This window comes from Stegostoma tigrinum, chromosome 3, assembly GCF_030684315.1.
Source record: "Stegostoma tigrinum isolate sSteTig4 chromosome 3, sSteTig4.hap1, whole genome shotgun sequence".
Classification (NCBI taxonomy): domain Eukaryota; kingdom Metazoa; phylum Chordata; class Chondrichthyes; order Orectolobiformes; family Stegostomatidae; genus Stegostoma; species Stegostoma tigrinum.
Genome location: NC_081356.1, coordinates 106019309 through 106042168, shown reverse-complemented (window position 1 = coordinate 106042168; position 22860 = coordinate 106019309). Strand labels below are relative to the sequence as shown.

Genomic DNA, 22860 nt, shown 5'->3' with positions numbered 1-22860 from the left:
TCAATAATCATGAAGTGCTTCGAGAGGCTGGCCATGGCCCACATCACCTCCAGTCTCCCAGCCTGCTTCAATCCCCTGCAGTTTGCCTACCAACATAACAGGTCCACAGTAGCTGCCATTCCCCTAGCCCTGCACTCATCCCTCCAACATCTGGACAACAAAGACACCTACATCAGACTTATGCTTGTTGATTGCAGATCTGCCTTCAGCATCATTATCCCCTCCAGACTGATCACAAAACTGCGTGACCTAGGTCTCGGCTCTACCCTCAGCAACTGAATACTCCGCTTTCTGACCCACAGGTCACAGTGAGGATAGGTAACTGCACCTCCTCCACAATAACACCCAACACTGGAGCCCCCACCCCAGGATGTGTCCTCAGCCCCCCCACTGTACTCCTTGTACATCCACTTCTGTGTTTCCAAATTCCGAACGAACACCATCCACAAGCTCGCTGATGACACCACCGTACTGGCACGGATAGCTAACTACAACAAGTCAATACACAGAAGGGAGATAGAGGGCTTGGTGACATGGTGCAATGAAAACATTCTGTCTCTCAACGTCAGCAGAACTAAAGAACTGATCACTGATTTCAGAAAGGAGGAGAACGCGCCCCCATCTACATCAACAGAACTGAGGTTGAGAGGGTAAAGAGCATCAAGTTCTTTGCAGTGACAATAACCCATGTAGATGCAACAGCCATGAAGGCACAATGCCTCTTCTTCCTCGGACAGCTCAGGAACTTTGGCATGTCTGTAAGGTCGGTCACCAACTTTTACAGATGCACCATTGAAAGCATACTGTCCAGATGCATAATGGCCTGGTACGGCAACTGCACTGCCCAAGATCGTAAGAAACTACAGAATGTTGTATGCGCAGCTCAAACCATCACAGAAGCGAACCTTCCATCCATGGATAACAGTGAGGAGTTGGAGGAACACAGCAGGCCAGGCAGCATCAGAGGAGCAGGAAAGCTGACGTTGCGGGGCGGGACCCTTCTTCAGAAATCCATGGGCTCTATTTATACGGCTCACTGCCGTAGAAAGGCAGACATCAAAGGCCCATTGCACCCCTGTAATGGTCTCCTACAACCTCTTCTCTCAGGCAAAAGATACAGAAGCCTGAACACACGCACCAGCAGGTTCAGGAACAGCTTCTTTCTGGCTGTTATCAGACTGTTGAATGGACTGTAGCCTCAAATAACGTAACTTGCAACGTAACCTGTGTGCCTCCAAGTCTTTTTGATCTGTACATCTTTTGCTTGCTGTGACTTCTTGTACTGCTCATTAACAAAGCTTTTCACTGTATTTCAGTACATGTGACGATCAATCGATTGATCAAAAAGCAAAGCTGGCAAGGATAGGTGTCGCATTCACATTAACTATGAGGCATCGGGAGTGACCTGCCTGGATATATTTGAATAAAGGTATTTATCGTATTTTTCATGTCCTTCTTGTCTGTAAAAATAAAATGAAGCTGTAAACATTTACCTCAGGATTCTGTTTCTGCAGGTTGGACAGTTCTACCTGGTACAAGTCAGCCATATTAGAGTATACTGCAGGTAACTGAGCCTGTGGCACCATTAATGCTTTCATAGTCTGGGCTGCATCACCATTGCGGATTGCAGCATTAATCTTTTCAACAGCTTCAAGCTCTACATTAATATAAAACAAAAATATATAATCAGATCATGTGCATCTATACTCAATATTTCTGCTGGGGGTTAAGATTACATACCAATCCCCCCCATTCGGGGCAAAGGTAACTCTTGAGAAGAATCATGGAACATGTCAAAATTGGTGATATAGCAGACAGTGAAGAAGGTTATCTCAGAGTACAACAGGGACCTTGATCAGATGGGCCAATGGGCCAAGGAGTGGCAGTTGGAGTTTAATTAGGTAAATGTGAGGTGCTGCATTTTCTTAAAGAAAATTAGGGCAGGAATTGAGGAGTTTATGCTATGGGTGTGGGGAGTGTAACAGAATAAAGAGACCTGACTGTGAGTGTAGACTTCCTCGAAAGTGGACTCACAGGTAGACAGTATGAAGAAGGTGGCACCTGGCATGTTGCCTTAATCGATCAGAACATCAAGTATAGGAGTTGGGATGTGAAGGTGCAACTATACAGGGCATTGTGAGGCCACTTTTAGAATACTGCATCCAATTCTGGTTGCCCTTCTAAAGGGAGGATGTTGTTAAACTTGAAAGGGTGTAGAAAAGATTTACAAGGATGTTGCCAGGACTGGAGGATTTGAGTTATAAGGAGTGGCTGAATAGGCCAAAGCTATTTTGCCTGGACCGTGAGAGGCCAAGAAGAGACATCAGAGGTTTGTAAAATCATGAAGGGCATGGATAGGGTGAATAGCCAAGGTCTGCTTCCTGAGACCGTCCAAAACAGGAGGACATACATTTAAGGTGAGGGGGTGGGGGAAGATTTAAAAAGGACCCGAGGGATAACTTTTTCCACACACAGAGTGGTGCCAGTATGGAACAAGCTGCCAGAGGAAGTGGTGGAGGCTGGTACAATTACAACATTTAAAAGGCGTCTGGCTAGGTACGTGAATAGAAAGGGTTTAGAGGAATATCGGCCAAATGCTGGTAAATAGGACAAAGCCAGATGGTGATGTCTGGTTGGTGCAGACAAATTGGGCCAATTGTGTTTTTGTGTTGTGCAACTCTTATGACCCTTGACTGACCAATTCATCAATAAAAGAAAACTGTAGTTCAACATAGCTCAAAAAGAAAAGCAATACTTACTAAGTTTATGGGCTTCAGCCTGGTCATTGGAAAGGTTAACGCCTGCTTGAAGGCCATCCTTGGTAAGCATACCAGAAACATTCTCTTCCTGCAGTACAGATTTTCATGCTTCAGTAAACTTGCTAAAACATAACTCTCCAAACACTTGAACTCTACCATTTAAGGCTGACACGGGAAGCAGATGTATGGGAACACCACCATCTGCAAGCTCCCCCCCAAGTCGCATAGGTTGCTGACTTGAAATTGTATTGGCATTTCTTCATTGCCACTGGGTCCGAATCTTGGAACTCCCTTCCTAACAGGACTCTGGGTTATCCTACACCAAATAAACTGCAGTGGTTTAAGAATGTGACTCACCAACATCTCGAGGATAATTAGCAATGGGCAGTATATGATGGGCTGGCCAGCAAGGTCCCAACTCCCATGCACAAACAAAGAAAATGCATCAATATTCTTAAAAATACTTGGGCACACCTGTCAATAATGGCCTTGACAAGCATTGGCCAATTTATCAAAATAGGAAGAATGCATTGAGTAATTCTTAGCAAACTTATGCAAATCACTAGCAAACCAATGACACTTCTCAGTTTTAGCCAAAAAAAACACAATTGTTTTCACTCCACCTGTAATTTCTGTTCTCTGTGAGCATACAAGTGCGAGAGATACCATGGGGAATTCTCCGGTTTTACACCCACAAGCGTTAGTGGAGGGAATTGCAGGGCAGCCAGTAAATTATCCTGATCATGTTTCTCTAGGGCTTCATTCACTTGTTGTAGACCTTTATTCACTAGGAAATAAGGAATGTAAATCAACTGGTAAATAGGAACCATAAACATTTTACAGTTGTACTGAATTTACTCACGTTATTTGAGAAAGGAAAGGTCACCTTGAATATAAAATCTTCACCTGACAAAGGAGCAGTGCCCCCTAAAAGCACGTGATTTCAAATAAACCTATTGAATTATAACTGGGTATAGTGTAGCTTCTGACATTGAATATAAACCATCTAAACAGATAAAGGAAGCAAAATACTAAGTTCTGCTACATAAAATTAATTACATGCAGTTCCGCAAAAAAAAACAAGTGCGTGGTTAATGAATCTCAGGTTAATTTGCTGTAACATAGTGAAGACGCCAATTCCAAGAAGTAAGGCTCATGAAAGTCTTTTTACTGGCTTAGATTTGCCAAAAGCATTGTCTATTTATTGTTGGTGTTGTATAGCATTGGGCATTTAGTTCTCTAACAAAAAATTTTGCAAATTCCACAAGTTTTAAAAGTAGTACAGTGGGTGTTATTTAGTGACTTGCATTCATCACTGCTCGAAAATTAACTCAGGGGACAGGGGCTTTTCAGGCGAGGCCAACATCTCTTGCCCAACCCAGAGGGTATTTAAGAGTCATCCATATTGTTGTAGGCCAGAACACAACGCAAGAATGGCAGATTTCCTTCTCTAACAGGCACTGATGACACAGTTGGGTTTTATTTTTAAACCAAGCAGCAGCGGTAACTTAGGTTTTTAAATTCTAGATTTTTATTATTTTTAAACTTCAGTATCAGTCACGGTGGAATTTGAATTCATATTCCGACAGCATTAACATGGGCTTCTGGATTACCAATCCTGTAACATCACCACCGTGCCACCTCTTTCCCTAACAAGGGAACAAGAACACTGGAACATAGGAACAGGGCTAGGCCTTTCAACCCATCAAGTCATTCAACACAATCACGGCTGATTGAGCACTTTAATGTCTCCTACTCATCTCATTCTCATAACCCTCTATGTCACAACTAATCAGAAATCCATCAAAATCTACTTAAACAGACTCAACGTCAGACCCTTCACAGTCTTCTGATTAGATTAGATTAGATTCCCTACAGTGTGGAAACAGGCCCTTCGGCCCAACAAATCCACAGCGCCTCTTGAAGCATCCCACCCAGACCCATCCCACTATAACCCACACATCCCTAAACACTACGGGCAATTTAGAACGGCCGATCCACCTAGCCTACACATCTTTGGACTGTGGGAGGAAACCAGAGCACACGGTGGAAACCCACGCAGACACGGGGAGGACGTGCAAACTCCGCACAGACAGTTGCCTGAGGCTGGAATCGAACCTGGATCCCTGGTGCTGTGAGGCTGCAGTGCTAACCACTGAGCCATATTGCCTCCTGAGATAGAGGATTCCAAAGTTTCACAACTCTGAGTAAAATCATTTCTCCTCACCTCGGACCCAAGTAGCATCCCTTTTATTTTTAAATTGTGCTCTCTGGTTCCAGAGGATAAGGCAGGAACAGGATACTGATTGTGGATCATCAGCCGTGATCATAATGAATGGTGGTGCTGGCTCGAAGGTCCGAATGGCCTACTCCAGCACCTATTGTCTATTGTCAGACTTCCCAAACAGGGTTATATCTTGTCTACATAGTTGCCGCACATTGTTGAGTAATTTTTAAGTTTCAATGAGATCACCCCTCATTCTTCAAAATTCTAGGGAATACAGACCCAGTTAGCCCAAACATCACTTCATAGAATAGTCACACCATCATGGGGGAAAGTCTGGCGAACCTTCATGCACTTTTCAATGGAAATATTATCTTTCCTGCGGTATTCTACACAGTACTCCAGGGCCTGTCGAACCAAGTTCCAACGCACCTACTTTTTTTCAACCACTTTCCTTTTAAGAAACAACCTGTACGTCTGTTTCTCCTGTCGAAGTGCATAACCTCTCATTTTTCCACTGATATATTCTGTCTGCCATGTTCTTGCACATTTAATAACATGGTCTAAATCTTACTGAACCTGTTTTACATCTTCCTCACAACACACATTCCAATTTAGCTTTACATATGGTATTTATACATTTGGTCCCCTTCTCCAAATCGTTGATATATATTGTGAGCAGATAGGACCCAAACGTTGGCCCTTGTGTCAGTTTACTACTCACAGCGTGTCAATGCAAAAATGATCGATTTATTCCTATGTGGTTTTCTGTTCATCTAAAGGTCATCCAGGCCAATACATCATTTCCTCTCCCAGGTATTTTAATCTAAGCAGCCTCTTGCAGGGACTTTATCAAAACCCTTTTGAACATCTAAGCATACCACATCCATGGCTCTCCTTATCAGCTTCTGTTAGTAACATCTTCAACAATCTCCAACAAGTTAATCAAACATGATTTCCAATTGCAATGACAAGAATCATAGAAGCCCTACAGTGTGGAAACAGGCCCTTTGGCCCAACAAGTCCACACCGACCCTCACAGCCTCCCACCCAGGCCCATCCCCCTATAACCCACACGCCCCTGAACACTACGGGCAATTTAGCCTGGCCAATCCATCTAGCCTGCACATATCTGGACTGCTGGGAGGAAACCGGAACACCCGGAGGAAACCCATGCAGACACGGGGAGAACGTGCAAACTCCACACAGATAGTCACCCGAGGCTGGAATTGAACCTGGGTCCCTGGCGCTGTGAGGCTGCAGTGCAAAAAAAACCACTGTACATGCATATATTCAGGTAAACATTACACAAGAGCAGGGAAAATTACCAACTCACCATTGACCTGATCAATAGTGTCTTGAATCTCCATACGGGTCAGAAGTTCCTCATACATATCCCTCTCTTCTGCTTTAATAGAATCGCTCTAGAAACCAGGAGCATAACAAAGATGTACATTGCTATTTTTAGTGGAATAGCATGGCACAAGTAGTGGATGCAGCTGGGATTCATCCAAAATAAATCAGTTCTCAAATCAATTTCATAAATTCTATTCTTTTTATAAATAGAAACTCATTTGCATACCAAACATGCTGATTTAGGCAGTTACCCCCAAACCTTGAATCATCAACAAAATGTTCTGAACAAGCTTTCAGAGGGTAACATGGATGGGTTGGACCAAAGGGTCTGTTTCCATACTGTATAAGTCCATGACTATGGCTATAAAGGTAATTCTGTGAATATATCCCCTAGCTTCCTTTACTCTAAAACTTCAGTCGGGAAAGGACAATAATTCATTAGCTTAAAAACTATTCAAGTACTTTAATATTCTTCTTAGAACAAAGTGTCACGTCCCAACTGTGGCATTAGGGTGGAATCCTCAATTTCTTTCAAGCTTTTCGTGCATCCCCAGAATTTAGGCAAACGTGGAACTCAGAAAATATTCCACAGACGTGCAGTGCATAAAAATTTCACAGCCTGCCGTGTCCCACTTCTGCTTTCTTTCAGTTCATTGTTGACAGCACCATACTATTTAATATTTGAATTAGCCTGCTCACCAATTCTTCATAGTGTTTTTCAGACAAAAATGATACACAGACAAACATCTCACCCAAATCCCCACGATGACAGATTTTTATCTTAAAAGGATACCTAACTTAATCATCTGAAATGGCATGCATGCCTCTTTCACTTAAAAAAAAATCACTAAAATAACAAGACAGCCAGGTCCAACATGTGCTTCTGGAGGAGAGAAGCAATATGGCGGAGAAGCAAATAGGTTGTCTAAAATCTACTAATCTAGACACAAAGAACAAAATGATGCTTCCCATCAAAATTCCCGATGAGCTGCTTTCTGTTGCTCCAAAAGAACCTCATTTCAAACCAGTGCTTCAAACAGTCAGACTATATGGGAAACGTAACAGGCCACATCCTAAAACACAGCACACTAAAATTCACTACCTGTGTCATCACTTCACCCTTACATTTTAAAGGAAGTGAATTCTGTTGCGGCATATGTTAGGAGAAAGTGGAAAAACTTTAACATCTATCAAGCTCAGCTACAAAACCAGAATAATCAGACAGTGGAAAGCTATTTACAATTATTATTGATTGCTGACTCAATAGGAGGTGACATTCTTAGCTTTATACATGCACAACCATCATTGAATAGGACATCCTACCTTGCTTTGGGCACTCTCTTGCTTTGTTTGTTTGGCCTGAGATAATTTGTTTTGGTAATCCGGAGCCAAATTGTTTTCTATATTAGTCAAAATGGCATTTGGATTCATTAAAGCCTTTATGGTCTCCTCAGCATTCCCTCGAGATATGGCTTCATTGATTGCAATTACTGCAGCATGTACTGGATAAGGATAGAAGAAAACTAAATTAACCATAAAATATGACACTGTGGAATTATCATATTTGCAAACTAAACTAGAATTTAGAATTAAGAATTAAGCACTTCAAGGAAAAAAAAGAGAAAGCCATTAAACATCAAGTATAAATCCTTTCAATGAACAGAATTTTCAGCTCCAAGCACTCTTTAGCAGCTTTATTACAGCTTAATTTCCATTACAGAAAGCGGCTCCCAAGGTATAACTCATTTTCCAGAGCCTGGGACAACTCCCCCGATGCAAGATTTGACATTGATTGCACATACGTACAAGCAGCTTCGTCAACTGAAAGTTCGTTTGCCAGAATTCCACCAATTTTACTGAAGGCTGGCATCTGAATACCATACTTCTCCAGTTCCTTACGCATATTACTTATTTCCTCCTCTGCAAGAGAAAATATAACTTTACGTATCAGATAGTCTTAAATCTAAAGAAACTCTGCAGACAGAATTTAAAACATGATCACGAAGGAAGTCTCCTTAATTGGCATCTTTTTCAGGCAACTGTTTCAAGAGTAAAACAGCAAGTAACACACCTGTAAAGTCCACTTTTCCCAGCAAGTCTTGGATTTGAGGGGCAATCCCAAGTTTAAACAGGTATAAACTGCAATGAAATCAAACACAAAAGTAATACATTCATGCTCATCCCCATTTTCACATTCAGACCAGAGAAAAGAAAATGACATCTGTGAAATAAATTGTGTTATTGACACAAGTACATTGAACTGAACTATTGAGCACAGAACATGCTTTTTATAACTGCATAATGTTGATTAGTTTAGATTTCAAATAATATCCATTATATTCTTGCAGAGGATGCGAGTTTCAGTGGTAACGCCAGCATTCGCTGTGTAACCCTGTTTGCTTTTGAGAAGGCGGTGATAAGCTGAGTTCTCGAATCACTGTTCCACAGGAACACCACAACGTTGTTAGGAAGAGAACAGAACATAGAACACAGAACATCACAGTACTGTACAGGCCCTTCGGCCTTCGATGTTGTGCCGACCTGTCATACCAATCAGAAGCCCATCTAACCTACACTATTCCACGTACATCCATATGCTTGTCCAATGACGATTTAAATGTACCTAAAGTTGACGAATCTACTACCGTTGCAGGCAAAGCATTCCATTCCCTTACTACTGTCTGAGTAAAGAAACTACCTCTGACATCTGTCCTATATCATTCACCCCTCAATTTAAAGCTATGCCGCCTCGTGCTTGCCGTCACCATCCTAGGGCAAAGTCTCTCCCTAACTACCCTATCTAACCCTCTGATTATTTTATGTGTCTCAATAGTTTAATAGAATAGTTTAAAATGGAGTGATCATGTCACTGAACTGCTGATATCATGACTTTTAAAAATGGAAACTGAGCAAAAACGAAGAAAGAAAGACAGTACATTTTAATTTTGGCTGCTATCGCCATATCTAATGTCGTGATCATCAATCAGATTTTCAGTGAGGTGTCCAATTCACGCAAGGCATATTTAAGGCACTGAGCAACCATTGAGGCAACAGCCCTGATCAATGAATTTCTGTAGAGCCCCGACGAAGGGGTTCAGGCCGAAACATGGACTTTCCTGCTCCTCAGATGCTGTCTGACTGGCCATGCTTTTCCAGCTCCACTCACCAGTTAAAAAAACTTTCCTGTCCTACATTGCTCTCATTACAGTGGAATACTACTGTTTCTGTTGATACCTAAAATAAATCCTCATTCATGGTAAATATTAACAGGCAAGAGGTTCAGCAGCCTTATTTAAGTCCAATGCATTAGTTAATGGTGCACTATGCATCCATTCACTAACAATATCATCTCCTGGGAGGTGAACAAGAGAAAACTGATTCATGGCAAATTCTGGGAGAACATCTAGAACTTTCTATACAGTTCATAAAAATCATAGAATCTCTGTAGTGTGGAAATAGGCCATTTGGCCGATCAAGTCCGTATCCTGATCATCTGAAGAAGGGTAACCCATCTAGATGCACTTAATCCAATTAATTTGCAAATAGAGGAGATCAGTACAAGAACAGAAGGGGAGGATGATAGCTCATACCCTGGAGTCCACACGTTATTTTGAAAAAGGAGTTTACTATTTGTTCTTCTCTTTCCAAATTAGTGAGTCCAATGTGAGCCACCACCAGCTACTCTGTAGCGATCTTGATCCCTCTGGCAGAATGTAAAAAGAGCGGACAAGGATGATTGACCAACTGGTAGTGAGCATCACATCTTTACTAGGGCCTACAGCAGTGCGCATTAGTCTACTCAGATTTATTTACTTATTTGTCACATGTCTGAAGTACAGGAATACATAAGTACAGCAAAAAGTGCATAAAGTTGCCATTCACCGGTGCCCACTTAGTTACAAAAGCCAGAATTAAAAGATTTAACTCAGCCGAAAGGTAAGCAAGAGAAAAAGAAAAGTCCAGATCTCAGAGTCCCAAGTCCCGTCTCCACAAAGGTATAGGCACCGCTCCAATCGCCAGGACACCCAACAGACTGCTGCCAATGCCATGTGAAAGGCCCGATCTCACCACCATCGCCACCTCACTGGCCTGCTCTCAGCACCAAGCGCCCTCACATAAGATGACAAGAGCCTTTGGTATTTGATGGCGTCATCAACATGGATAAAGGATAAGTTAACTAATAGAAAACAAAGGGTTGGGATAAGGAGGGCACTTTCAGGGTGGCAGCCTGCAACTAGAAAAATACAACAGGCGCTAGCGCTGGGATCATAATTATTTCCAGTATGCATTAATGACTTGGATGAGTAAAATGAATGTACCATAGCCAGGTTTAGTGATGACAGAAAAAATAGATGGGAAGGTATGTTGTGAGGGTGGCTCAAACACACCATGCAGAGGGACATACACAGGTTAAGGGAGTGGGCAAAAAGATTGGCAGATAGAATGTAAATGTCAGAGAACATGAGGTGATGCGCTTTGGCAGAAAGAATAGAGGAGCTGAATATCTAGATGGAGAAAGACTGTAGAAAGCTGCAGAGCAGAAGGATTTGAGGTCCTTGTGCTTGAATAACAAAGAAGTAGCATCTAGGTTTAGTAGGTAATAGGGAAGACAAATGGAATGTTGGTATTATTTTCCTCAAAATGAATGGCGCACAAGATTAGGGAAGTCTGGCTAAAACTATACAAAGCATTAGTTAGATCTCTCCTGGAATGCTGTGAGCAGCCTGGGGCCACATTTCTAAAGAAAGATATGGGATCATTGGAGGCAGTCTGGGGAGGTTCACTAAGGTGATGTCAGGTCTTGAGGGCTGACCTTTTGAGGATAGGTTGAGCTGGTTGCACTTGCAATCATTAGAAGTTTAGAAGAATAAGACGGACCTTATTAAAGCATACAAGGTTCTTACGGGACTTGACAGGGTAGATGCAGAGAGGTTGTTTGCTTTTGTGGGAAAGTCTACCACCAAGGGCATAATCTCAGAGCATGGGACCCACCCACATTAGAGAGAGTCAAAGAGACAGAGGGTTATGAATGTGTGGAATTCTTTACCCACGAGGGTTATAGAGGCAGAGAGGTTTAGTTTATTTAAAAATCTGTCTATCCCAGTTTTGATCAGTCAGGGAATTGAGGGTATTGTGAAAAGACAGGAAAGCGGAGAATTATCAGATCAGTCATGATCTCATCAAATGGCAGAGCAGACTTGATGGACTGAATGGCCAACTCCTCTGTGTTATGGTCTTATCTCTGATTAGGAAATTCTAAGCAGAAAGTCACGCTTTGGGTGAACAGAGGTGCTACCAGCAGAAACATCTATCCTATCTTCTATCTATCCTAATGAATCTTAATAATCCCATGGCACAATAAGGGCAGCTACAAATTCTCCCAATATCCTCGCCAACTCTCATCCCTCAGTCATAATTCTGTTTGAGAAGAAATACTATCACATCATATTTCAAACAATAATTTACAGTGTGAAATCCTGCTTTTTTGGCACTATTAGACAGTTTACATGTTAGCATTGTAATTAATCTGATTTTATCGCAATGTGCCAATTCACAACAAGTCACCTTCATTATAGATTCTGCGCTTTTCAGGTTTTACCTTTCAGAGCCTAACACACTACTAACCCTACTTTACAAAAATCATAGCCTTCAAAGATGACAAGAACAAGTATTCAAGGTAGATGAGATGTAAAAACGCTCTAAATTAACAGCACTGCATTGTAATAACAAGCTCTCTTAGCCTCTTTACAGTGTCATATTTGTTACACTCCTGTGCAGCAAACCATTCATCCACAGATTAAGGATTGGCTTAATTCCCACCATCAGTAAACAGATAAAAGTGTCATCGACAGCGCTATCAAGCAGTATTTACACAGCAATAACCCGCTCACTGATGCTCAGTTCTGCCACAACCATATCACTACTGGCTTCATTCCAGTTTTGGTCTAAACATGGACTAAGGAGCCTGAAATTTAGAGGTTACCAGACAGCGATTGCTCTTGAGATCTTGGTAGTATTTGGCAACGTATTGCATCATGAAGCCATAGCAACGGGAATCAAGGGAATCACTCCAGCAGCTCGAGTCAGAACCAGCAGACAGGAAGCTGGTAGTGGCTGTTGGTTGGTCAATCATCTCAGTGCCAGAACATCACAGGAGTACCTCAAGCTATTGTTCAGAGCCAAACCATCTTCAGCTGCTTTATCAATGACCTCCCTCCATCACAAGATCAGAAACATGTCTGACACTATTAACTCCTTATGTTCTCAGCACATTAGGTTCAGAAGCAGCAACGTACCCACTTGTAGATGATCTGGGCAACAACTTGGCTTGAGCAGAACAGTGGAAAATAACATTGGTGCCACACATAATTCAAGCAATGACCACCTTCAAAAAAGGGTGTCACTGAACCATTGAGCCATCTCCCACTAATTCTGTTGATTTTCCCCGCATCCTGGAAGCTACCACTAATCAGAAATGGAACTAGACCAGCCGTACAAATAATGTGGCAAGAGGATTATGTAACTTACCTGTTGGTTCCTGTCATCTGCAAGGCACAAGTCAGGAGTGTAATGGAACACTTTCTACTCACCGGGATTAGCGTCACACTTGGACCAACTAAAAACTATCAGCTGTGAATATCTAACATTTAACTTCTGAATACCTTTCTGTTCCCCCCTCTTTTTAGACTAGATTCCCTACAGCGTGGAAACAGGCCCTTCGGCCCAACAAGTCCACACTGCCCATTAGAGCATCCCACCCAGACCCATCCCCCGATAACCCACACACCCCTGAACACTATGGGCAATTTAGCCTGGCCAATCCACCTAGCCTGCACATCTTTGGACTGTGGGAGGAAACCGGAGCACCCGGAGGAAACCCATGCAGACACAGGGAGAATGTGCAAACTCCACACAGACAGTCGCCCAAGGCTGGAATTGAAGCCGGGTCCCTGGCGCTGTGAAGCTGCAGTGCTAACCACTGAGCCACCGTGCTGCCCCTACAACAGGATTTTGGATACTTACCTGGGGAGCTAATGCTGCTAGAGAACATAAAAAAGGAAAAAAAAAGACCCTGTTAGGAACTATGCTGCTACCTGAAAAGCAGCCAAACCACACAAGACAGTGTCACACTGATCAGGTAGGAGGAAATTCCCTTTCTTTCTTTATAAGATATTATATGACAGACTAGCCACATAAGCACAGTGACTACAGAAGCAGGTCAAAGGTTAGGAATCGTGTAGAGAGTAAGTCATCTTTTGACTCCCCAAAGCTTATCCACCAGCTGCAAAGCAAAAATCAGGAGTGTGACAGGCACACCTGACTTGTCTGAGTGGATGCAGCTTCAACAACACTGAAGAAGTTTAGCACCATTCAAAACAAAGCAGCCCACTTGGCTTGCACCAGATCGACAAGTTTTCACTCCCGGCGCAGCAGGGCTCAGCAGCAGTGTGTACAGTCTACAAGATGCACTGCAAAAATTCATCAAGACTTTCTAGATTCCAAACTGTACACAAATACTCAACCAGCACCATCTAGGAGGTCAAAGGCAGCAGGCATATTGGAACATCACTGCCTGCAAGTTCTCCTCCAAACTACTCACCGTTCTGACTTGGAGCTACATTGCAGTTCCTTCAATGAGTCACTGGGTTAAAATCCTGAAGCGCACTCCTTTACAGCATCGTGGGTCTACCCACATTATACAGGCTATGGCAGTTGAAAAAGACAGTTCATCACCACCTTCTTCAGGGCACCTAGGGACAGGCAATAAATGCTGGCACAGCCTGCCAAGCCCGCATTTCCTGAATAAATAAGTCATTATATTATGAGGCAGAGTTGATTTTACAGTGAACATAGTACATTTGTGTTGCCAGATCAAGATAAGGCAAAATGACACAATTAATGAATATGAAAAAAAAATTAATAGTCTCAGTTGTTCATAAGATTTTAACATATGTCTTTTTACTTCAGCAAGATATTGATTAAGAGCCAAGTACATAGACCCATAGGAAATAATACTTAAGGATGGACAGCTCAACACAAAGCCAAAAGTTTTAGAACACATGGACCTGACGACTGTAATATTAGTTCTTCCATTACAGGAAGCATGAGATCTGACTCACAGAACATAGAACAGTATAGCATAGTGCAGACCCTTCAGTCCACGATGTTGTGCTGAACTTTTACCCTAAACCTAAGGGCTGTCTAGCCTCCACTGCTATCTTATACTATCATCCAAATGCCTATCTAATAGCTGTTTAAAATGCCCCTAATGAGACCGACTCCACTACCCTCTCTGGCAAGGCATTCCACGCCCCTACCACACTCTGACTAAACAGCCTACTTCTGATGTCTCCCCCATATCTACCTCCACTCACTTTAAAACTATGTCCTCAACATAAAAGTCACCTCCACCCTAGGAAAAAGTCTCCAGCTGTCTACTCTAGATATACCTCTGATCATTTTGTACACCTCCATCAAGTCACCTCTTATCCTTCGTTGTTCTAAAGAGAAAAGCCCCAGCTCTCTCAAACTTTCCTCGTAAGACCTTTCCCCCATTCCAGGCAACATCCTGGTAAATTTCCTCTGCACCTTTTCCAATGCTTCCACACCCTTCCTGTAATGAGGTGACCAGAACTGGACACAATCCTCCAGATGTGACTGAACCAGGCTTTTGTACAGCTGGAGCATAACTTCATGACCCTTGAACTCAATCCTCGTCAATGAAAGCTAACACACCACATGTCTTCTGAACAACTCTATCCACCTGGGTGGCAGCCATCAGGGAACTGCTGACATGAACCCCAAGATCCCTCTGCTCCTCCACACTGCCAAGAATCTTTCCGTTAACCCTGTATTCTGCTTTTAAGTTTGTCCTTCCAAAATGAATAACCTCACACATTTCAGGGTTAAACTCAGTCTGCCACTTGTCAGCCCAGCTCTGCATCCTATCAATGTCCCTTAGTAACCTAGAACAGCCCTCCACACTGTCCACAACCTGACCCACCTTGGTATCGTCCGTCGACTCAAAATAACTGACACTGATAAAACATATGCAATGAATGTACAGTCCATGTTGAAAAACAGCTTGTCAAAAATTAAGCAGAAGTTGCTAATGGGACTCTAAAAGCTAATTTAAGTGTCAACCGATTGTTGCATCATTATTTAGTACATGTGCTGTACATCATGCAGTAGAGGTTTAAACAATTACAATTCGATGTAAAAGATCCCCTACTGCAGTCTGAACAGGAACAGACTTCCCATGTCTTGGTCAGTACTACTGAATACTAATTAAGTGACTGTCCAGCTTTTTCCTGAACAGAGGATTCCGTGTTACCATGGTCAACAGGGCCCTCCAGCTATGTCTGACCCACTTCCCAAACTCTTACCCTCACTCCTTCTCTCCTCTCCCATAACGAGAGAGCCCCACTTCTCCTCATATTCTATCCCACCAGCATCTGCATCCAAAGGGTCATTAGCCACCATGTGCACCACCTCCAGCGGGATGTCACCATCAGATAGAAATTCCCCTCCCTCCCCTCCTCATCAGCGTTTCACAGGGACCACTCCCTCCTAGTCCACTTCCAACATTTTCTCACACCATCACATCTTCCTCTGCAATCACAGAAGGTGTGACATTTGCCTGTTTACTTCCTCCCTTCTCTACATCCAAGGCTCAGGTGAAGCAATGATTTACATGCACTTCACTCAATCCAGTCTACTGTCGTCTTTGCTCACAACACGGTCTCCACCATACATGAAATGCAGACTGGGTGAATGCTTTTTGCAACACGTGCATTCTATTTGCAAACATGATCTCAGGTTTCCAGTTGTTTGCTACGTGAAAAAGCAACTATTCCCGGGTTAACATCTCCATCACAGGCTTGCTGCAGTGCTCCTGTGAAGCTCAATGCAAGCTGGAGGAACAGCATCTCATCTTCTGCTTGGGAAGTCCCTGCAGGGCTCAACATCAAGTTTAATAATTTTAGAGCACCTCTACGTCATTCACCCACCCCCACGCTCCAGGTCCTGTGATGATATGCGCTATTTTCAGCAAAGCTAAACCATTTTCACCAACTTGTCATCCTATTATCACATATCTAGCTTTTCTTCTTCCCTGGCTTACTACCAACAATCCTTTCACCCGCCTAACTTTTAACCTCTCTCTCCGGGCTCTGCCACCACCACTATCTGCTCACTCATTTTCCCCCACTCCCAGTCATTAAAATAAACACACCAAGTCCTAGTTGCTACTCATTCTGAAGGATCATTGAACCAGAAATGTTAGCTCTGCTTTCCCTGCACAGATGCTGCCAGACCTGATGAGGTTTTCCAGTGATTTCTGCCTTAGTTTGAGATTTCCAGCATTCACATTTCTGTTTTTTTATGTATTATTTAAAAGACTGTTTATTTGCTGTTTGCACAATCCTCCAGGGTGCAAACTGGCTGCAGTGAGAATGTCTGCATATCCACTTTGACTAAGTCTCAAAAATAACTCCATGATTTCAAAGTAGTTTAAGGTAGAGTAGATTGCAAATTCCTCCTTTGCTCAAAAAACAAAATAGTCACAACACCACAAGATGGCACCACCTTCCTATTTTGAGACACTGCATCAGAAACGCTCATCTTTCAAAGATAAGAACATTTCACACATCTCTAGTTCAAAATTATTTTCGAGATTTTGATTAGCGGTCAATGTGGAAGTAATTACCACACGACAGAGTGAACTATGACTGTTTTAGTAGATTCTTACGCAACTGCACTCGGGCAAAGAACCAGCTCCTCAGATTGAGAGCTCCTGCAAAGGCTCTTCAGCAACAATTACAATAAAGAAACTTTGTAACGTAAAGACCAGCCCTACAATACTTAGAAATAAACCTTTAATCTTAATGGCTCCTGGCAGCCTTTGAAATGTATAATTACTAGCTCGATTGACTGGGTTGCATCATGCCTTGCTGCCTCAGAATGCCTCAAAATACTTTCCTTAATTGGTTTATTTTTTGTTCCTGGAGTAAAGTAATTGACTTTATGCAGGTAAACGCTTCCAAGAAACAACTGGGAAACAACATTGCTCCCGTTTTTGGTGACATTGCTTGAGGAAAAAGGATTATCGCAATATCAGAACTTTCCGCTGGTCTAGTAAGAGCTCCATGAACACCTGGATCAGGCAGGCCTGGTTTGACGGCGATTGTTAATTATTTGCCAAGAGACAGCCTAAAACAAGAGTTCCATGCTAACGGGGCTCAAACTCAAGCAAGAAAAATATGGCACAAATATATCCGTGCTAGCATTAATGGAATTGTAGAAGGGTGAAATGATTTAAAGAGTTATTGGTGGATTCCGGCAGAGGAACAGCTGCAGATCGCAAAGTAGTAAAAGGAACATCAAAGCCTCTCTCATCATCTCAGTAACAACGTCTATCATATCAATGTCATTTGAACATAGTTGCTATCATGCAATAAACTCCTCAAGATACTGCCAGAGTAAGGCTCCTGAGTCAGGGCTCGTCTGCTTCAACCACTTTGTGCCTCTTTCTTTGGTTCTATTTATCTTTTTTCATTTTATGTACCTCTTGTCTTGAGCTGGGACAGCATTAGCAGCAGTGATGAACCGCAGCGTAAACCTCGTGGCAGTGGTGACCGGGCTCACTGTGATTCGAGTCAGCCTTTATTTACATATCATGGGGCGAGCATGGGACCTGGCATCAGAACTGGCAGCTGTTACACTGGAGGCAATGTCAGCGAGGTGCGCCCAGTGGCAAAAGATGGCACTTGAAAATCAGTGACTTGGTTGTTGGTTGGGTCTAATGCTGGTGGCAGCAAAGCTGTGCAGAAAGGCATCACAGCGACATCGACAGGGGTAGTTGGCAGCTAGGCAGTAGGGAAGGGATGACAGCGTGGGCATCGTTGATGATGAGCTGGGTCAGGGCTGATGGACTCTTCTTGGCTATATCTTTATATTTTTGTTTTATTCTGAGTGGGGAGGTGATGGGGCTAGAGGCATTGCTGGTAGACTATTATTCCAGAAACTCAGCTAATGCTCTGAACACCTCGGCTCAAATTCTGCCATGGCAGACGGTAGAATTTAAGTTCAATTAAAAAAAAACCTGGAATTAAGAGTCTACTATTGACCATGATACCATTGTCAATTGTTGGAAAAACCTCTCTGGTTCACCAACGTCCTTCAGGGAAAGAGATCTGCCATCCTCACCTGGTCTGGCCTTATTGTGACTCCAGACTGACAGTAATATGGTTGACTCTCAACTCTCCTCTGAAATGGCCCAGCAAGCTATTTGGTGACTTGTGTAAATCAGTTGGATGAAGGAGTGGAAGGGTGGATTAGTAAGCTCGCGGACAAAACAAAGGTGGGTCAGGTTGTGAACAGTGCAGAGGGCTGTTCTAGATTACAAAGGGACATTGATAGAATGCAGAGCTGGGCTGAGAAGTGGCAGATGGAGTTTAACCCTGAAATGTGTGAGGTGATTCATTTTGGAAGGACAAACTTGAAAGCAGAAAACAGGGTTAATGGAAAGATTCTTGGCAGTGTGGAGCAGCAGAGGGATCTTGGGGGTTCATGTCCACAGTTCCCTGAGAACTGTCACCCAGGTGGATAGAGTTGTTAAGGCGGCGTGTGGTATGTTAGCTTTCATTGATAGAGGGATTGAGTTCAAGGTTTGTGAAGGTATGCTCCAGCTGTACAAAAGCCTGGTTCGGCCACATCTGGAGGATTGTGTCCAATTCTGGTCACCTCATTACAGGAAGGGTGTGGAAGCATTGGATAGGGTGCAGAGGAAATTTACCAGGATGTTGCCTGGAACGGAGGGGAGGTCTTACGAGGAAAGGTTGAGAGCGCTATGGATTTTCTCTTTAGAATGACGGAGCATAACAGGTGGCTTGATAGAGGTATACAAAATGATCAGAGGCATAGATAGAGTGGACAGCCAGAGACCTTTTCCTAGGGTGGAGGTAGGTTCTTTACTCAGAGTGGTAGGAGTGTGCAATGCATTGCCAGAGACGGTAGTGGAGTCGGCCTCATTTGGGGCATTTAAGTGTCTATTAGATAGGCATATGGTTGACAGTAAAAGGTAGGGGTAGAGATTAGATAGACCTTAGATTTAGGGTAAAAGTTTGGCACAACATCGTGGGCCGAAGGGCCTATACTGTGTTGTACTGTTCTATGTTCTAAGCCACTCTTATACCAATCGCTACAAAATCTCGGCACTGGAAAAGACAACGGCAGAAAAAGCCCTGCCAACTTTGCAAAGTCCTCCTTGCTAATATCTTGGCTAGTGTTGATTTGGCAAGAGCTCTCTTACAGATAAGTCAATTAACTGTCCAATATAGTCATATTCATGGAATCATATCCTACAGGCAATGTCCCGAAACCACCATTACCATCCTGTCTCACCAACAGGACAGACCCAGCAGAGGAGGTAGCACTTTGGGAGACAGCCAGGAGGGAGTTGCCCTGGGAGTCCTCAACATTGACCCCAGATCCCATGAAGTCTTCTGGTTTCAGGTTTAACATGGGTAAGGATTACCACACACTGTCCACCCTTGGCTGATGAATCAGTCCTCCTCCATGTTGAGCAACACTTGGAAGAAGCACCAAGGATAGCCAGGGCACAGAATGTACTCTGGGTGGGGGATTTCAATGTCCACCAACAAGAGTGGCTCAGCAGCAACACTGCTGATCAAGCTGGTCGGGTCTTAAAGGACATAGCTGCGAGACTGGGTCTGTGGCAGGTGGTGAGGAAAAACAAGAGGGAAAAACATACTTGACCTCATCCTTACCAATCTGTCAGCTGCAGATGCTTCTGTCCATGACAATATCAGTAAGAGTGACCACCGCACAGTCCTTGTGGAGATGAAGTCCCGCCTTCACATTGAGAATAATCTCCATCATGTTGTGTGGTACTGTCACCGTGTTAAATGGGACAGATCTAGCAACTCCAAACTAGGCATCCGTTAGGCACTGTGGGCTATCAATGACAGCAGAACTGTACTCCAGCACAATCCGTAAGCTTACAGCCTGACATATCTCCCACTCAACCATTACCATCAAGCCAGGGGATCAACCTTGTTTCAATGGCTGACATGCCAGTAGCAGAACCAGGCCAATTACTGCCCCATCAGTCCAGTCTGGATCATCAGTAATGTGATGGAAGGTGTCATCAACAGTGCTATCGAGCTGTACTTGCTCAGCAATAACCTGCTCAGTGATGCCCAGTTTCGGTTCCACTAGGGCCACTCAGCTCCTGACCTCATTACAGCCTTGGTTCAAACATGGACAAAAGAGCTGAATTCCAGGAGGTAAGGTGAGAGTGACACCCCATGACATCAAGGCTGTATCAAAGAGCCCAAGCAAAATTAGAATCAAATGGGCATTGGGGGAACAAACTCTCTGCTGGTCAGTGTTATAGCTGGCACATAAGATGGTTTGGTTGTTGGACGTCAGTCATCTCAGCTCCAGGACAGTACTCTAGGCCCAACCATCTTCAACTGCTTCATCAAGGACCTTCCCTCCATCATAAGGTCAGAAGTGGGGATGGTCACTGATAATCATGCAATGTTCAGCACCACTTGCAACTTCTCAGATACTGAAGCAGTCCATCTTCAAATGCAACAAAATCTGAACAACATCTAGCCTTGGGCTGATAAGTGGCAAATAACATTTGTGCCGTGCAAATGCCTGACTATAACCACCACCAATAAGAGTCAGAGTCAATCTAACTACGACCCCTTGACATCAATGGTATTGCTATCACTAAATCCCCCAATATCTACACCTTGGGGTCATCATTGACCAGAAACACAATGGACACACCATATAAAAACAGTGGCTACAAGGGCAGATCAGAGGCTAGGAATACTGCAGAGTGTACCGGACCTCCTGACTCCCCAAAGCCTGTGCAACATGTAAAGGGCACGCAACAGGAGGGTGATGGAATACTCACCTATTGCTGAGATGGGTGCAGCTCCAACAACACTCAAGCAGCTTGATATTATATCCAGGACAAAGCAGCCCACTTCACTGGCACATCTACATACATCCACTCCCTCCTCCTATGACACTCCGTAGCAGCAGCGTGTACTGCATAAGTTCACCAAAGATCCTCAGACAGCACCTTCCAAACCCACAACCACTTCCATCTAGAAGGAGAAGGGCAACAGGTCCATGGCAAGACCACCTTCAAGACCCCCTTCAAGCCACTCATCATCCTGACTTGGAAATATATTGTCATTCCTTCATTGGGTCAAAATCCTGGAATTCCCTTCCTAAGGGCAGTGTGGACCTACCTGCAGCACATGGACTACAGCGGTTCAGTAAGGCAGCTCCCCACCACCTTCTCAAGGACAACTAAGGGTGGACAATAAATGCTGGCCAGCCAGCGACTCCCATCCCACAAATGAATAAAAAAACTTCAAACCATCTAAAATGCATGTAACAATAAAATCATGCATTTTTAAACTATATCTTTTTGGTACACGATCCTCCCCTCCTACTATAAAGTGATACTCCTCTACCAGAGTTCATCAGACAGGTCCTGTGGATCCACATCAGGAAAGGTAGTCGTGGAGGCTGCAAATCTACCAAACAGCTCATACAATATGCTGAGCCGTGGTGGGGATTCAATTTACAACAGTGCATTTATCCAACACCACTGGTGCTGAGCATACCTCAGTAACACATCAGCCAATACAGCTGTTATTGGAGCAATTTACTTTTTGCACTGGCTAATGGGCATCTTAATGATGTTTTATTTTTGGCCTTAGTTCACAATCATGCTGATTCAACAGTCTGATATTTGCATCAAGCGTAGCTTGGAAACAGCAGGAACGCAGCTTGCAATTTTATGTCCATTGATACCGAAATTAATGGAGAAGAAATATTAGGCTGTGCACATGGAATTTCTTAAAAAGCATTAATCGTTTCCTGCCTTGGGGGTTGATTGCAGAGCCTTTGCTTATATTTCACCTTTGTAATTGAGATAAATTTTGACTTTCTGTCAAATAATCTTCTCACCCAATCGCCAGTCATCTGCTTGAATGCATAATTCTCTAACTTGTCAGAGTTGACAACATTTGCACATTTTTCAAAGGCTGCATCAAAAGTCAATAAAATGACAGATCACATCTAGCAACATAAAGTTAATTTCAGCTGGATTTGGCAGGGAAAGACATAGAACATAGAACAGTACAGCACAGAACAGGCCCTTCAGCCCACAATGTTGTGCCGACCATTTTAAATGCATTCAGGGAAGTTATGCTGACATGAAGATCATCTCATGAACACAAATTGATCAGACTACAAATACTCCGAAAATAAAAGTTTTCTGCAGTATTTCTTTGGAGTTGAAAACTCCACAAAAGGACAAACATAATTGAAAAACGACAGCACTACCTGACACACCTAAAGATTTTTTACCAGGATGGGGAGTGTCTCCATTATTGGAAAAGTAGCTGTGCAAATCATGCCCCTGGAGCCAGAGGTCTGTCTATTAGAGCCTGCCCATGCCCTCTT

General features: G+C 43.3%; 1 protein-coding gene across 3 annotated transcripts in view; it reads right to left on the bottom strand.

The window, feature by feature from the left end:
* Positions 1–22860, bottom strand: part of iqgap2 (IQ motif containing GTPase activating protein 2) — a 328015-nt gene that overhangs the window by 121729 nt on the left and 183426 nt on the right. For all 3 annotated transcript variants that reach the window (XM_048527158.2, XM_048527159.2, XM_059644808.1), the window contains 7 exons: positions 8411–8478; positions 8146–8259; positions 7663–7841; positions 6320–6407; positions 3383–3546; positions 2760–2847; positions 1494–1657 (listed from right to left, as the gene is read on the bottom strand). In XM_048527158.2, the coding sequence (XP_048383115.1) occupies positions 1494–1657; positions 2760–2847; positions 3383–3546; positions 6320–6407; positions 7663–7841; positions 8146–8259; positions 8411–8478 (865 nt within the window). The remainder of the gene's footprint in view (positions 1–1493; positions 1658–2759; positions 2848–3382; positions 3547–6319; positions 6408–7662; positions 7842–8145; positions 8260–8410; positions 8479–22860) is intronic.